The 16,619-nt window shown below is 33.9% G+C and overlaps 1 protein-coding gene, 1 long non-coding RNA gene and 1 pseudogene across 2 annotated transcripts; all 3 read left to right on the forward strand.

Annotated features, from left to right (window-relative positions):
* Positions 1 to 323: 323 nt before the first annotated feature.
* LOC139785612 (uncharacterized) lies at positions 324 to 5,108 on the forward strand. Its single transcript, XR_011722009.1, has 2 exons — positions 324 to 2,523; positions 4,827 to 5,108. It is a non-coding gene; the product is annotated as an uncharacterized lncRNA (long non-coding RNA).
* A 2,281-nt stretch (positions 5,109 to 7,389) lies between these two features.
* On the forward strand, positions 7,390 to 8,969 carry LOC139785611 (apoptosis regulatory protein Siva-like; annotated as a pseudogene).
* A 1,769-nt stretch (positions 8,970 to 10,738) lies between these two features.
* On the forward strand, positions 10,739 to 13,588 carry LOC139785610 (THO complex subunit 1-like). Its single transcript, XM_071724788.1, has 7 exons — positions 10,739 to 10,929; positions 11,022 to 11,718; positions 11,837 to 11,888; positions 11,962 to 12,255; positions 12,338 to 12,487; positions 12,772 to 13,241; positions 13,329 to 13,588. Exons 1-6 carry the CDS (start codon positions 10,894 to 10,896, stop codon positions 12,929 to 12,931), a joined length of 1,389 nt encoding a protein of 462 aa, XP_071580889.1. The 5' UTR covers positions 10,739 to 10,893; the 3' UTR covers positions 12,932 to 13,241; positions 13,329 to 13,588.
* The last annotated feature ends 3,031 nt before the right edge of the window (positions 13,589 to 16,619 follow it).

The raw sequence follows: 16,619 nt of genomic DNA on the forward strand, positions 1-16,619 counted from the left end.
TTTAATGATATGCTATTCCGAAAGACTAACAGTTATATTGATATCATATGTGCTTTATATCCTTTCTAAAAAAAGGCATGTTAAGTCGATAGTCGAATTTATTGTTGCCGCTTTTCCGCGATGCTGATTGGTTTTCTCGCTGCGCTTACTTCATTTGCAGCTGTCATCGTATATTTTGACAGTTGTGTGTATCAAGAAATTAATAGTGTAATAGTAATAGCATAATGTTAAAGCTAAATAGCGCGCGCGAAGCGCGCGTCTGTGGTGCTAGTGTTATAAGAATCAGTTCTATTAATACCACACGTATAATTAGATGTGTAAAATTACGGTATAAAAAGATATGATAGAAAAGTTACATATTTATATCTCTAATATGAAATTTATGATTATTTGAAAAGTTATTTCAGCATCTATTCGATTTTTCTACTATCCAATATATTGCATATATTCAAATAATATTGCTGTACCACTGATGCATTTATAACTAGTTTGTAATCGATAATTTACGCATATGTACGCGTTATTGCAATATTAATTGCATATATATATTCCTATCAAACATGTGACTCTATTCATATAACATGGCATAATTAAACACATTCGATGGTGCTGCTTATTAAAAGTTGTAACACTTTGAAATTACTTTATTTAGAGGATGATCACAGGAACTATATTTTGTTTATTAATTTTAATACATTTATTTTGTTCTCTTTCAAAATTATCGGTTTTTTCTCTCAGTTATTGTTTTATGTTTTTATTTTCAGCTAAAACAGCCTCAGTTTAGAGCTTTCTTGTAATATCATCCGCATATTGCAAACGTACGTAACTACGATTATAAAAGAAGTTAATGAGAACTGATCTTACAAATAAATACTATTAAGAGTGTACGATTAGACAATTGTCATATGTGATAATTTTTTGCAATTCTATGATACATAGAAGATTATTCCTTGAAATAATTTTCCAGTGATGTGTTTACGTAACTATATATAAGTCAACCAAAAAATTGTCTTTTTTTGATTAACATAAACAATGAAAAATATTACTTTTTTGTTGTCGAAGGAAATATATTTGGTTTTGGTATAATATATTAGTTGTATAATTTTTATACGAGTACATTCTCGTATGCAAACTAAATTAATTAATAAATGCACAATAAATATAATAATAAAGAAGCGTCCAGAATTAAACTTATCCTAATCTGTTGTAACTGACCCATTTTAAGGCAACGGATGTATAGAATGCTGTGTACTTATATGTAAGATCTTTATATTGTTGACAAATTTCATACGTTTATCCAGATATATAGTATGTATATTTAATAAGTTACCATACATCCGTTACCTCAATAAATATATTAATTCATCACTCACCGACACCGATGCGCAATAGCGGAATTATATCTGCCACGTAGCTACGTTGATTCTGTAACATATAAATATAAAATTTATATTAAAATGGTGTTTAAAAAACTCAATGTTTTAAAACATAATTCCTATGGTATCAAACCTTTTATTTATCATTCAATTAGATATTTATTTAAATAATTATTTTCCTAAAATGATCTTTACAATAATGAGCTTTTATAAAACTTCAAATTACCACTTTCTTTCTAATTATTATTTCTAAATTATTGTGAAATAAAGCGATTCAATAATAAACAGGAAAAAAGTTGCTTTTACACAAATAAATAATATTTACCGCAAAGTTGTTCCGCTGGCGCCCGATGCCTCTCTCAGGCCTCCTCCTCCTCTCAGGCTGTCCTCTCGGGTTGTCAGCTCCCTCGATGCGACACTTTCCGCGTCGTTATCTTCTGTAACATATAAATAAATGATTTGATATTAAATAATTCTTACGCATCAAACTTCTTATTCATCATTTAATTACACTTTTATTTAAATAATTATACATTTTCAGAAAAATATCTTTACAAAAATAAATTCTTATAAAATTTCAAATTACTTATTTTTTTCTAATTATTATTTCAAAATCATGATGAAATAAAACGACTCAAGTATAAGCAAAAATTAAAATTACTTTTACACAAAATAAAAAGTAATATTTACCACAATGTTGTTTCGCTGGCACTCCCGAAAATGCGACGCAACGAACCGTTTATACAATCGGCGGCGATTGTGTTTAGTTGCCCTGTTGTTCGGTAAAAGCGGAATTGCCTGTAAAAGATAAGATTACGCGTACGTTTAGGTCGGTACTCTACTTTGAGATAAATAGAGATACGCGTAGTAAGTATACGCGAGAATAAAAATATGCGAGAATAATGCTACAGTTGAAAGCGGATGAAGTACGCGTCGCGTGTGATTAATTTCGAGAGTATAATATCGTGCAAGGTATGGCAAAGCCGCACGATTATTATATTCTTGTGATTACTTGTAATCACGTTCAATTGTAATCAAAGTTTCTTTTTTTTTTAAGAAACAGATGTGAGTGCCATAAAGAAATAGCAATGCGGAAAGAAGAGAAGAGTCGAAGCCGAAGAAGCGGCCAGATGTAACAGATCGCGAGGTGAGTATTTCATAATCTATTTTATTAATTGTTATCTGATGAAAATAATTATTTATTTGCGTAGTATATCGTTTTCAGATCTCACTGTATAGTGTATAATATAATAGTGTATTGAATGTTTAATACGTTGTCTAATAAATAAAATATTTGTTAGATTATATTTTGAGATTTTTTAAATATTTAATAAATTATTTATGACATGATTAATATTAACAAATATACAGGGTGTCCTATTTTAATCGATTGCTCCCAAAAACTTTTTTATTTGTGATTCTAGAAAGAAATGCTTTAGACGAAAGTTGTTTGAAGGGGGTTATATGATTCCAATGTCGTGCCATACATCTTCAAGAAATTTTAAAGGAGATTAATTTTTTAAATGGAACTTAATTTTTTCCTTAAAATAATAGTTATAGATCTCGTCGAGACGTTTTTAAAACACTATAATAAAGTTCTTCTTCGTTAAGGATTTCCTGAGATATTTTTAATTTTGTCATATTTTTAATATATATATGAAATATCTCGTAAAGTAATAATTCACTTTTCGATGACTTTACCTTGATACTTTTATACGTAGAATAATAAAAAAAAACCAATTGTTGTAAAAAAAACAGAAAAAATAATTTTAAAAAATTTGTTTCGTTGTGTAAAAGCATTCAATTGTGTAAAATTGCAAATGTAAAAATTAATTTTATTGTTCGCTTGCTTTCATTATTTTATGTACAAAAGTATCCAGGTAAAGTAATCAAAAAGTGAATACTTTAAGAGATAATTCATATTTTATATTAAAAAACATTATGACAAAATTTAAAATATCTCAGAAAATCTTTAACGAAAGACAGCTTTATTATAGTGTTTTGAAAACGTCTCGACGAGATCTATAACTTTTATCTCAAGGAAAAAATCAAGTTTTATTTAAGAAATTAGTCGCCTCTAAAATTTCTTGAAAACAATGACATCTACAACATAACTTACGTAAGAATCATGTTCCCTTCAAACCAAACAACTTTCGTCCAAAGCATTTCTTTCTTAAATTACAAATAAAAAAGTTTTTGAGGGTGATCGATTAAAATGGACACTCTTTATATAAAATATTTCTAAATAATTAAAATTTATAATAATTTAAATTATATAAGAATTAGATTTTATTTCTTATCAAATTTTATGCAAGTTGATATCTAAATAAAGAAGCATTTTTATTAAGATATTATTCGTAGTTCGTACATTAGTTGAAATTATGAATAAAATGATACTTGCATGCAAAAGTTATTCTTCCATTTTTGCTTCCTCATAGAGGAAGCTTTGTTTTCGTAAATTCGTATATGAACCTTTGATTGCGTATAAAGTTGGTTCTAATCAACCAAATTTAAAAGAATTATATATAAAATAGGGGTAGAAGAAACCAAAGAAAAGATTGTTTTTTGAGTTTTTAATGTCAATATGTTCAGAATGTTTTAAAACGTCGAAATATTGCATTAAAAAAAATGTCGGTATGTGTGTATGTCTGTGCCAAATTTACAGAAATTTCTATAACTCCAAAACTGATCAACCAAATCTTAACGAATTATATATGAAATAGGGGTAGAAAAGACTGAAAAATATAATAGAATTAATAAAAATTGTTAATAATAAAGGGATTACCGATTTCTGTTAAAAAAAAATAACTAAGTTTACCGAAATTTTTATAACTCCAGAACTAATTAACCAAATCTTAACGAATTATATATGAAATAGGGGTAGAAAAGACTGAAGAATATAATAGAATTAATAAATTTTGTTAATAATAAAGGGGTTACCGATTTCTGTTAAAAAAACAGCCAAACTTACTAAAATTTCTATAACTTAAGAATTGATTAATTATATTTTTCAGTCTTTTCTACCCCAATTTCATATATAATTCTTTAAGATTTGGTTGATTAGATTCAGCTTTATATGCGGTTAAAGGTCCATAATTTTGATTGCTTCCTCTATGAGGAAGCCAAAATAAATAAATATAAATAACTATGGCTTAAAATAGAGGAAGCAATGCAGGTTTCTACTTGCTTACTTAAAAAATATGAGGAAGCAATGTACAAGTTTCTACTTGCACCCTGTTATTTTAGGTATGTGTTTCTTTTAATCTGTTCTCCAAATATGCGCTCAAAATTAAATATTTCATAATTTGATGCAAGCAAGCAATATGTGTCTATAAACATCTTTTGAATATATGTATATAAAATAGAAGCATTACCTTTCTTATAAAAACAAGGAATTTATATTTATTTTAGACATAATTATTTTTATTTAAATATTTTTTTATGTTACAGATTAATCTTGTACATATCTTTTCTGTTGTGAGATACGAGTAAAAAAGGGTTCAGATGGGAGAACCCGTGAGGAGGCTAAGGAGGCCTAGGAAAAATATCGAGTGCTGTTGTAATAACTTTGTGGTGAGCATTATTGCTTACTTGCATAAAATTGGTCGTTTTATTTTGGTGATATTTAAGGTTTTTTGTTACTCACCGATTGATAGTGGAGTGTAAAAATGTCAGCTACGTATTATCAGCTATGATGGTTCTGTAACATAAATATAAGGTTTAATTAGGTTATTTGTAATTAACGTACAAATATAAGATTCACAAATTAAAACGGAGCTCAAAATAATTAATAAAAATAACATATTGAATCTTTTAACTTAAAAGTATGTCAAAGAGTAAAGTTTTTCTTTCATAGACAATAAATCTCAGACAATAGAAAAAAATATTTATATTTAGAGTTATATCTTACAATTAATAAAGATAAATAATTATATAGATATAAAAAAAGGATTATGGAAATAATTGATTCTTGGTTACATTAAAGTTGCTGAAATAAATGAAAAAAGAATAAGAAAGAAAGTTGCATTGAAAATAAAATATTGACATTTTAAAAATATGAAGCTTTTCTACAGATTTATTTTTTACAAAAGAATTAGTACAATATATTTATATATGTAAAATAAAAATAAAGACTATTCTCTTATAGAGAAAAGGATAGGTATTAAATGAGTTAGGCGTGTGTTTCCTTTATATTTATAAATACTTTTTGAATGTGTGTATAAATAGAAGCATTATCTCTCTTATAAAAACAAGGAATACATATTTTAATAATGCTGTATATTCATCTGATATATAATATTGCATCTGATTTATTATATATATAAGATACAATATTATATATAATTGAACTAATTTTTACTTCTATAAAACGCCAATTTATACACAATATTTTATAGTCTATCCATGTAATCAATATGGACACAAACTGGCTTTATAACAAATAAAATAAAATAATGTGATGTGAGATCATATAAATTATTCGTTGCAGAACAGAGGAATTTTTTAAAAATAATTATCATTGTTTATATTAATTTTCCTGTTAATAAAACGCCGCGATGTCACTTTCGCGATTATCCGCGCGACGCGCCTTCGGCCGTACAAGTATCGCGAAATACATATTTTTTAGAAATATCTACACCCGAGCGCTGAATCGATATTACTCGATAAATACTGCAGTAAATAATGCATGCATAGATTAATAAAGGTTACACTTACCAATTAAACAACTCTCGCGACGCTACTCGTTCCGCAGCCGATCCGTCTCGTGCCCGTCGCAATCTGGAAATGAAAGGGTAGCGTAATTAACATGAGCAACATGAGCAACACGGAGACGCTTCGTCTCCCGCGCGATCAACTTTTCGCACCGAAAATCTCGCCGCGGCGTCACTACGCATCCCGCTCTTAACTTCGCGATTATAGAATTTCTGTACTTTGAGCAAATGCTGCATGCTCGCCTTTTAGTGATTGCCACTATTTACGTTCTAACGAATAAGCGTATTAATGCTCTTGGTAAATATCCGCGATATTCGCGACAGATGGAAAATACGATCGCCCGCGATTGTCCGCGCGACGCGCCTGCCGGACCAAACATCAAGTACCGCGAACTTATTACTTATTTTTGAGAAATATCGTTACACATTACACCCGAGCGTTGAATCGATACTATACGCGATAGATATGCTGCGTTAAATAATTCATGCAGGATTAATAATGCTTACTCTTACCAATCAAACAACTCCCGCGACGCCACTCGTTCCGGAGCTGGTCCTTTCCGCGTCCCGCGTCCGTTGCGATCTGGAAATGAAGGAGAACGTCATGACGTCTGACACGTCATCAATATGGCGGAGACCCGTCATCCCCCGCGCGCGAAACTTCTCGCGCCAAACCGAGCCAAGGCCCAAGGATGCCATGGCGTCGCTACTCACCCCGCTCTCACAACTTCGCGATCACGAATTTTCCGAATTTCGAAAACCGAATACTATACGCTCGCTTATGATCACGATCGTTTTTTGGCATTTTAGCGAATAGGCGTACCAATAGTTTTGACAAATATCCGCGATATTCGCGACATTGGAAAATACGACGCGATTTCGTCACTTTCGCGATTGCCAGCGAGACGCGCTTTCGACCGAATAAGTACCGTACTGAAATGCGTATATTTGCAAATTGTTAATACCCGAGCGCTGAATCTATCCTACACGATAGGTGCTGCGTTAAATAATGCATGCAAGACAAAATAAAGCTTACTCTTACCAATTAAACAACTCGCGACGCGCCACTCGTTCGGGGACCGATCCGCTCCGTGTCCGCCCGCCGCGCCGTCGCGTCGCGTTTGCGCATTCCGGAAAAATGGAAGGTGACGTCATCAATATGGCGGAGGTGCTTGATCTTCCGCGCGGATAATTTGAAATTTCTCGCATTCTAACGATTAGGCGTATTAATATTCTGGAATAGATATCCGCGACATTTGCGACATTCAAATAGACGATTGTATTCTTATATCTATATTCCGCTTTCAGGTTTGTCTCTGCTTACAATTTATAGCGGAGACTTGATTTAGTGGAGACTCGAACCCGATTTAGCGGAGACTCGAACATTATTGATGGATATTTATCAATCGATTGACAGCGACCAGCGACGGCAGCGACTCTCAGCGACTCTGCATCAACCTGCATTAACCTGTCTCTTTACGTGTGTGACAGGTGACAGTGTCATGTTGTTATTTTAATCATTTAACGCCAAGTTTGGAAAATGCCAAAACGTGCCTGTCCCTTCGAAAGCGACCTGTTGCCGCAGTTGAAAGTGCACGTGGGAGAGAAACAGATGAATAACGGCGTATCCAGCGACCAGCGGATGAGGGATGTCTACGGTGAGTACCTATTTAGCTCGCTTTTTGCAAAATAATTCGTACGCTCTCTTTTGAATCTTAACACCTGACTCCGCATACGTTTCCAGATAGGACCCTGAGTTTGCTTAAGGCAGGCGCGAAGGCACTCGCCCATAAATTGAACACGTCCGCACAAATGGATTCTACAGATCTACCTTCCCCTCAACGTCCTTGTCGAATTTACAATCACCTTGTAAATTCAGATCTACGTCCAATCGGTCCAATCTGAAGCAGATGCTGTTGACCGATAAATTGCAGCTGAAAACTAGCGACAAACTTGTCAATGTAGGTTGTGGGACTGCCGTTGGCACTTGAACCGTCTTGGACGGCTTTGTGACTATTTGTTTTTTCTTCCAGGATGTCGAGGTAGACCTTTGCGGATGTGGCCGATTGATAGATCAATCTACGGTGAGCGCGTGTTATTATTGCGATCAGGAGCTGTGTCTCACCTGTCAGGCTGTGTGCGCCAAATGCACAGAATTGTTCTGTCAGAACTGCTCTGTACCTGTGTAAGTTGTTAGCCATATGTACCTTTGTAAAAGCTTCATCTATACTATTTGTAACTGTATGAGTTGTTCTGTTTCAGATATAACTGCGACGAGCAAATTATGTGTCTTAATTATGCTATCGATAGCTGTCAAAGAAGTGTTTTTATGCGAAGGTTCCTTTTATGAAAATTGATATCTGTAATTTTACTACTGTTTTACTATTCTATCGTGATTTTATGTACATATAAATTATATATCGTTATCGAGAATATTAAAAACCTGAAGAGAATCTTAGTAATTATAAATTATCTTGTATAAACAATATTATAATATAGAATATTTTAATAACTATATAATTTTTACTTATTAATATTTGAACGCTATTTTATATGTAAGAAGGAATTGGTTACAAATATGTTTTAAATAATATTGTACAAGAGAGGTTACAAAATGAAAAAAATTAAGCACATATCCATGCTAAAAAATTTTGTATATGTATATACATACGCATTGTCTCGTATCTTAAATATTAGACGCACATTGTGGTGTCTCACAAGTATTTGAAAGAAAATATAAATAGTAATATAAAAATTTCTTAAATTACGTTTAAAAGTAACACCGTTATTCGCATCTCTTTATTTAATGCAAGTTACAATTGCAGCGCTTAAGATTTCTGATATTTCATGTATAATTTATAATAAATATATCTTAACAGATCATGATTTTCGTTTCTTTTACTTTCAATCGTTGCAATTCAGAAAAATAAAATGTATAATTTAAAAATGATTGAGTGCGATAAACTTTAAAGATTTTTAAAATTTTTCCAAAATCTCGTGATTTTTAGTTTTATACATTTTATATAAAATAGTTTTGTATTTTATGTTTGTTTTAAAATCTGTAAAATAAAAAAGGACATACATAATGTCTTATAATATATAAAAGGTATATAAAATATTGCATGTATTTTTAAAAATGTATGAAACATAATTTTTTCCATTTACTATTTGAATTAAGTACATCTGCATGTAATAAGATAAAACTATTGATAAAACTTGTATCTATTAATTGCAATAAAAAAAAGTACTGCTATCCTGTTATGAAAACATTCACAGTCAGGTAGATCGATATTATTTATACATCTTAATATATAAAGTTTATAAAAATATAACAATCAATTCGTTTGAACATGAATATCACTCAAATCGATTCACGAAGTCTTGTATGAATTATTGGTATTACTTTCGCGATGCAGCTTATTTTTAATGTGACAAGTGAAAATCGCTTTATATTGTAATAGAGTTGTTAGTTGACTATTTTTATACAATTTCTTCTGTTAGCTCCATTATAAAGTAATATTAAAATTATTGGTAACGTTCGATTCATTTGCTGCAAAGTCAACAGAATTAAAATGCTTGTCAGACAGTCTGCTTATGCAAGATTCATACGGAAGTTATGTCCATAGAGTTCTTCGCGTTTTTACGATAATTCGAAAAATCCACGGCTAAATCAGTTTCATCTGCTTCCTCGCCAAGGAGATGGCCCTCCACCTCGAGTTTTGACTTTCCAAATATTCTGCAAATAGATTTCGTGATGCACAGACATATTAATTTTTATATTAGCTAATTTGTAGCTATCCAAATGGCTGTATGCAACAAAGATTATATATAGCATATTAGTACGTTATATTAGTGCCATATTAGTTTTATAAATGCACTTCAGCAAATGATGTATGTGTTATATTTTCTCGATGATGATGTAATGTGTTAACAGATAGCATGAATAAAAATATGATTTTCTCATGCATTTTCATGTATTGTCTCATGTACAGTCAAATTCATAATAGGTACATTACATTCAACAAATATTTTTTATTACATCCAACAAATAAGTTCTTTAAATATTCCACAGCAACGACACATGTCATTCATTTCTTAGACAATTTTACTCATTAATTATTTAATTTCACATTCGGTATCATTATAAAGAATTATATTTATAATATAAAGATAAATTCAATTAGATAATACATTTCTCTCGCAGATAAGAATATTCTTGTTCTCAGTCTTATATTCTATTGTAAGTAACAAACCAACATTTTTCCCAGAGAATAAACAAAACTTTTGTAACATTTAAAATAAAATCTTTTCGCAGAAATAATAATTTTAATATCAACTTTAATCTCATTATGAAGTAGGAATAATGTAATTTCATACATGAAAAATGTTATAGCTTGATTGAACACATCACGCGTCACATACAGAATGATTCTTAATTATTTAATATCGATATCAATTTCTCTCTTTTTAAGACATTTCTCCCTTTTAAACAAAAAGTTAAGCAAAAGTTAGCTTCTTATACTAATATATTGGAAAGTAAACTAGAAACAAGAATATCACTCTTAATATATATGTTTTTCATACTCTTTTTTTTATTATACCAGAATAGTGTTTTATCGACAGTTGGAAAATGAACGTGCCTATGTAGTACGAACTGTGGCATAAGAATCGTGCCCGGAACTCGTAACTTAACCTCCCTGCTGTCACAGATCCTTAAAAGAAAGACGAAAATGCCTAAACCGGATAGCCGAAAATAATTTTCAATAAAAATAATAGAACCTGTGATAACACGGCTATAGAAAATCATGGCGATGTTCGAAGTGTTGAGGAAGGACTATAGCGTAAGTATAACGTTTGAAGTAAATAAGCATTAACTTTATTCATGAATTCTTGCTTGGAACTGCATTTACAAGGCATCTTATTTCTCCTTTAGGATTATCTGCAGCAGCATTTCGAGCTGTCGGACGTCTCGTTGTTTCAAAAGAAGTGCGTCGAACGTTGTGCGAATGACAGCGACAGAAAAGTGGCGATCGATCAGGCGCTGCGAGACTCGTTGCTGGTCGTACTGACGGAAAACGCTTCGGGTAACGTGCGCTCCCTCGAATTGTACATCACGTTCTGTATAGAGCTATGCAGGAAGGATCTCGCGACGGCGAGTATGCCAGTGATGCTACTGGGCGATATCTTCGACTCGATGACGCTGGACAGATGCGAACAGTTGTTTACCTTCGTGGAGAATAATGTCACCGTGTGGAAGGAAGATATGTTTTTCACTGCCTGCAAGAATAACTTGTTGAGAATGTGCAATGACTTACTGAGGAGATTGTCGCGTTCGCAACAAACGGTATTTTGTGGCAGAATTCTACTGTTTCTCGCAAAGTTCTTTCCTTTCTCCGAGAGATCCGGCTTGAATATCGTTAGCGAATTCAATCTGGAAAATCACACGGAATTTGGCTTGGAAAAAGCAGAAGAAGACAACTTGGAGCAGATAACGAAGGACGACGACAAGTCAGAAAACAAGATACCAATTGATTATAATTTGTACAGAAAGTTTTGGGCTCTACAAGACTTCTTCAGAAATCCGAATCAGTGTTATAATAAAATGCACTGGAAGGTGTTTTCAACTGTGAGTTTTAATTTTCTTTAAACCATAGGCCTGTTTGTTTTCGCTGCACTTCTACTAGTTCACAAGCCTCATACCTTTGAATTAACAAATTATTCGGCAATTAGTGAAACGCCTCTGAATAGTTATAAAAATGTTTGTTTTTCAAAGCTTCCTTGCCAGTGGCTATGAGACAAGGTCTGCTTTCCTTAAATTAAATGTCTCGTGATGTGTACGTTATCGAATCACTATGATGTTTGTTACTTTTAAGTGAGACACACGAACTCAAGCCGGATCAAGTGGAATCGGTGAAGACCACTACTGACCAAGTTTATACTCTACTGACCGAAACACCGCCCGATGGCCCCACGTTTGCGGAGACCGTGAAGAACATCTTGAAACGCGAGGAGCATTGGAATGCATGGAAAAATGAAGGTTGCCCACCGTTTAAACGACCGGCATCGGATGTTACTGACGAGGAGCCACGAAAACCGAGGAGACCGAGACGACGTATCGGTGATGTAATTAGGGACGCGCAAGCGGTTGGAAAATGTCATATGGGAAAGTAAATATCTTTTACAAATGAAAAAAATAAATTAATATTTACGTATAAGATCGAATAATTAAATTTTATTATTTTTTAATAGCCCAGAACTCACTAAATTATGGAATTTATGTCCAAATAATCTCGAAGCATGCAAATCTAAGGATAGAGATTTTCTTCCATCCTTAGAAACGTATTTTGAAGACGCTATAATGGAATTGGATCCTGCTGCGATGGTCGATGATAAGTATAAGTAAGCGTTATTGTTTGTGAAATCTTTCGTTGTGATTATTAATGTATTAGTCTATTGTTCCTGGAAAACGGATTGTAATTCATCTCATAAATTATGTAACCATCTCATTCTCCTTCTCCTTTATTCACAACCTTCAATTTCCCAAAATCAACCCCCTTATAAACCGAAATAATACATAGGACAAAGATCGGGATCCGCCGATTATATCGACTGCTCTCTTATAAAGACACGCATCATTCCTCATGATAGTTATTAATAATAATGCGATAATTTTGTACTTACAGGAAGGTGAACGACGGTAACTTTGGTTGGAGAGCGTTAAGACTGTTAGCGAGACGAAGCCCGCACTTCTTTGTTCATGGCAATTATCCTATAAATAAATTGCCTGAGTACCTTGAGACAATGATTAAGAAATTGCCAAGGATCGTCCAGGTGAGTATCTAATGTTCAGTATCTTTCTGTGTGAATATGCTTAATCTTTGTACATTTCTTAATTTTTTTTTACTGTGTCTCATAGCAGACTCAGTCTGATGTGAAATTGGAAACCGAGGAAACACCGCCGTCGGAATCTACCGATCAAGAATTTAACGAAGACGTTTTAAAACAGGAAAGCGAACAGGTCGATGCCGAAAGCGCCGACGTGAAAACAAGAAAGTTGAATAAAGTCACACCGGAAATGGTGGCAAAATTATCAGAGAGCCTGAAAAACGATTGGAAAAAATTGGCGACGAAATTTGGTTATACAAATGACGAGGTATATAAATTATCAAGCTTTTCTTATTATAACACTAATACTATTCGTAATTATGGGATTTTAATACATGATATGTATGCATTTTAGATTGCTTTTTTCCAAAGCAAAACAACGCCGTATGAACAATGTAAGACTATGTTCGAGATATGGGCAGAAGAGGATGAAGATGCATCAGTCGAGAATTTAGCTTATATTTTGGAAGGTTTAAAATACACAGAGGCATTGGCGATGCTAAAATCTTAAGTACTCTTTAATTTAGCGAATAAAAATAATTGTATCAATGAAGCACATACAACACTGTACTATATTTTATCATTTGTAATAAAATTTTCAATCTTTTCATCATATACTACATGCGTTTTAAATGTAATAGAGACAAGGGCCCGTATTCTCAGCTCACTTTTATCGAAATAAATGCGTGCATTTATTTTTGAGATTCTATAGTATATGTAACGTAAACTTATATATGCTAAGTGCGCGCATTTATGATAAAGATGAGCTGAGAATACGGGCCAAGGAAATCATTAAACTTCCAACTATTTGCTTAATAATTAAATTTAAATTATTTAATTACAATTTGAGGTTGAACGAGAAAATAATAGCGTTATATCAAGACGTAAAGCAAAGATTTTCATTACTTTCTATTAGTAGTCACACCTTTCACAATTTAGATTTAAAAGCATTTCGCAGCGAAAGAGAGAGAGAGAGAGAGATAGAGAGTAGCAGATGAGAGAGAGAGAGGAAGAGAGAGAGAGAGATGAGAGAGGAGAGAGGCTGAATTATACAACGAAAAAAAGAAAAGAAGTAGGATGAGCAATATTACTCGTAAATTCGGTAGACACACATGCAATGTCCCGAAAATTAAAATCACAAAAAAGGTGGATATCGCAAAGTCCCGAAAAAAAGGGCGTTAGTTTGAAATCTGCCTATTGGAATCAGTCATTATTAATACTGGCAATTTTACAGTTTCGACGTGCGCCGAGCGACTTTTTATTTTCATTACACACTTATGGTTGTATTTCGGCAATTATAAATGATATATAGAAAAATGATAGAAAAACACTACAAATGGTTTTAAGCCTTTTTTCTCGTTTATAATGTTTTTTTTTTAAAGCTGATTTCATGGATTTTTGTTAAGTATTTTTGTTGCGCTCCGACTCCGGAACTATAGCAAAATCCGAGTCATTTTTGGTTAAAATTATATAAGGAATAAATATGTTCTCGTCAAGATATAAGGTAATTTATATATTATTTGTTCACTGTCGTCAATTTCGCCAATGTACCACTTAACATTGTCAATTTATATAGTGTCGATCGTGAAACTATATGCTTTTTATCGTTACGGTTAATTTAACGGCAGTCGTCAAAGTATATAATACGATTGAACGGTATAACTTTGCGGGACATTGTCTCATTTCCAAGATTTCGGGATTATGACATTTCGGCACATTGTCACGTTTCTAAGATTTCGAGATTATATGCCCTTTCGGCACATCTACTACGTTTACGCGAGCATTATTTCTGTTAACTTACGATGATAATTCCTCCGCGTAAACGGGATTTGTAGTAATTTACGATAATTCACTCCGCGTAAACGAGTGAATTATCGTAAGTTACTATAGAAGTAACCGTCGCGTAAACGTAGTAATTGTCACGTTTTTAAAATTTTGGGATTTTGACTTTTCGGGACAATATACGAGTTTTCAAATTTCGGCACATTTTTTTTTCGGGACTTTGCATGTCCACCGTAAATTCGACATAACGTAATATAGATATAAAAACGGAGGTACGTATGGCTCTTTTTCCACAAAAATAATTTAAAATTTATCTATAAACGTTATGATGCTATACGTAGTATCGCACTATTCTTTTGATCGCGGCAGTAGCGGTCACCTTATTTTACGACGCGACGAATCGCGTTACGCGCCACTTCGAAATTTGAACTAGAAATCTATTCGCCGTTTTCGCATATTTTGTAATCTTCTCATGAATCCTCATAAAAGTGTCAAATAAAATATTGCTAATGATCGTGGCTCGCCGAGAATGTGCCAAAAAGTGTTTTCATTCTCGTTACAGATTTGACTAATTCGTTTTCAAATTGTCTCAGTATCGTAATGTAACTAGGCGGCGCGCGCACGGCCAGCCGCCAGCGCGCAGCGGCCAGCCGCCAATGCCGCCATGACACTCTCGGTAGCGCGACCGTTCGGAACGCACGGAGCACGTCGCTCCGCGGATTAATCGCGGATTTTGCCCGTCGAAAGTGAGTAACGGGTGCGAATTTTGGTCGGGACTGCCGACTGCCGTGCCGCGTGTCGCGCCGACGGCGAGAGCGGCCGAACGTGATTCGGCCGGATTCGGGGGCTCGTCGGCTCGACTTGCCGCGCGCGCGCGCAAAGTAATACGTTACTCGTTGAACGTCGGTACGAGTCGCGGGCGGGTCGCGGCGAGACGTCGTTGTCGCTCGTGTAAGTAATTTCTTTCTCGTGAACGAAAAAAAATCCTCCGGTTACAGAGTGTGTTTGTGTTGCAGCTGAATGTACGCCGATATTCTGTACTCTGTTTCTTCTCGTGTCGACTGCAACGAGTGGGATGGCGAAATGAACCCCGTACATATCCATTACCCTCCCGCTCCACCCGGCTGTGATTTGACGGGTCTTCTGCAATGTGCCGTGATCGGTAATTGAATTGTGCATGAGAGACAAATGATTCGAAGCGCGATACATCCGAATCTTTAATAGAATCGTTGTCCCGCGTCCCGCGTGTCGCAGTGAGACGATAACCTCGGAATTCGTGTCGTGTCTCTTGCCTCCGTTTCGATTTCTACTTCGAATGAGTGAATCGCGTGGAAAGACGCTTCGACGCTTCGGTGAATAGCTCGAACCTCTCATTAAGCACGGGAATTAATTATCTATTGAGTAATTTAAGAGAATGATTGCGTTTGGCGTTCTCACTTTGCTTGTCGCGATCACGAACGAGGGAGCGAGCTTGCTCCAAAATGCGTATGAACGTCGAGAGTGCGAATTAACAAGCTCAAACGTGTGTGTGAATACACACTGTTGTTTCGTTCAAAACAGATACGATTTGCTCGTTCATGTAATTCGATTAGGAGCCCATACAAATCAACTTTGTAGAAAATTACCATTAATTAATTGTATCGTTTGTAAAAATTTCGTCGCGATCGTTCTTGCAGCGCGGTGATCGCGCATACCATAAAGACGATAAACCGTCGTCGTCAGATACTTAAAAATTATAAAACATTCTCTGTTGCGTTCCCCCAAATATTATTCGTTTTGCTTACAAAATTTTCCATAAAGGCTTATTATCTCGTATTCGGATTTTTAATTGATGTAGGAGATACATATCTTTTATTTGAAATAA

Source organism: Temnothorax nylanderi, unplaced genomic scaffold, assembly GCF_030848795.1.
Source record: "Temnothorax nylanderi isolate EJ_2023f unplaced genomic scaffold, tnyl_v1.0 TNYL_tig0843_pilon, whole genome shotgun sequence".
Lineage (NCBI taxonomy): Eukaryota > Metazoa > Arthropoda > Insecta > Hymenoptera > Formicidae > Temnothorax > Temnothorax nylanderi.

Excerpts from the sequence above, each read along its gene's own strand:
- LOC139785610 (XM_071724788.1), top strand. The coding sequence starts at position 10,894 with ATGGCGATGTTCGAAGTGTTGAGGAAGGACTATAGC. Across the intron at positions 11,719-11,836 it reads GAAGGTGTTTTCAACTGTGA|TTATAAAAATGTTTGTTTTT; the intron begins GTTTTAATTTTC and ends GCCTCTGAATAG. Across the intron at positions 12,488-12,771 it reads ATGGTCGATGATAAGTATAA|GAAGGTGAACGACGGTAACT; the intron begins GTAAGCGTTATT and ends TTGTACTTACAG.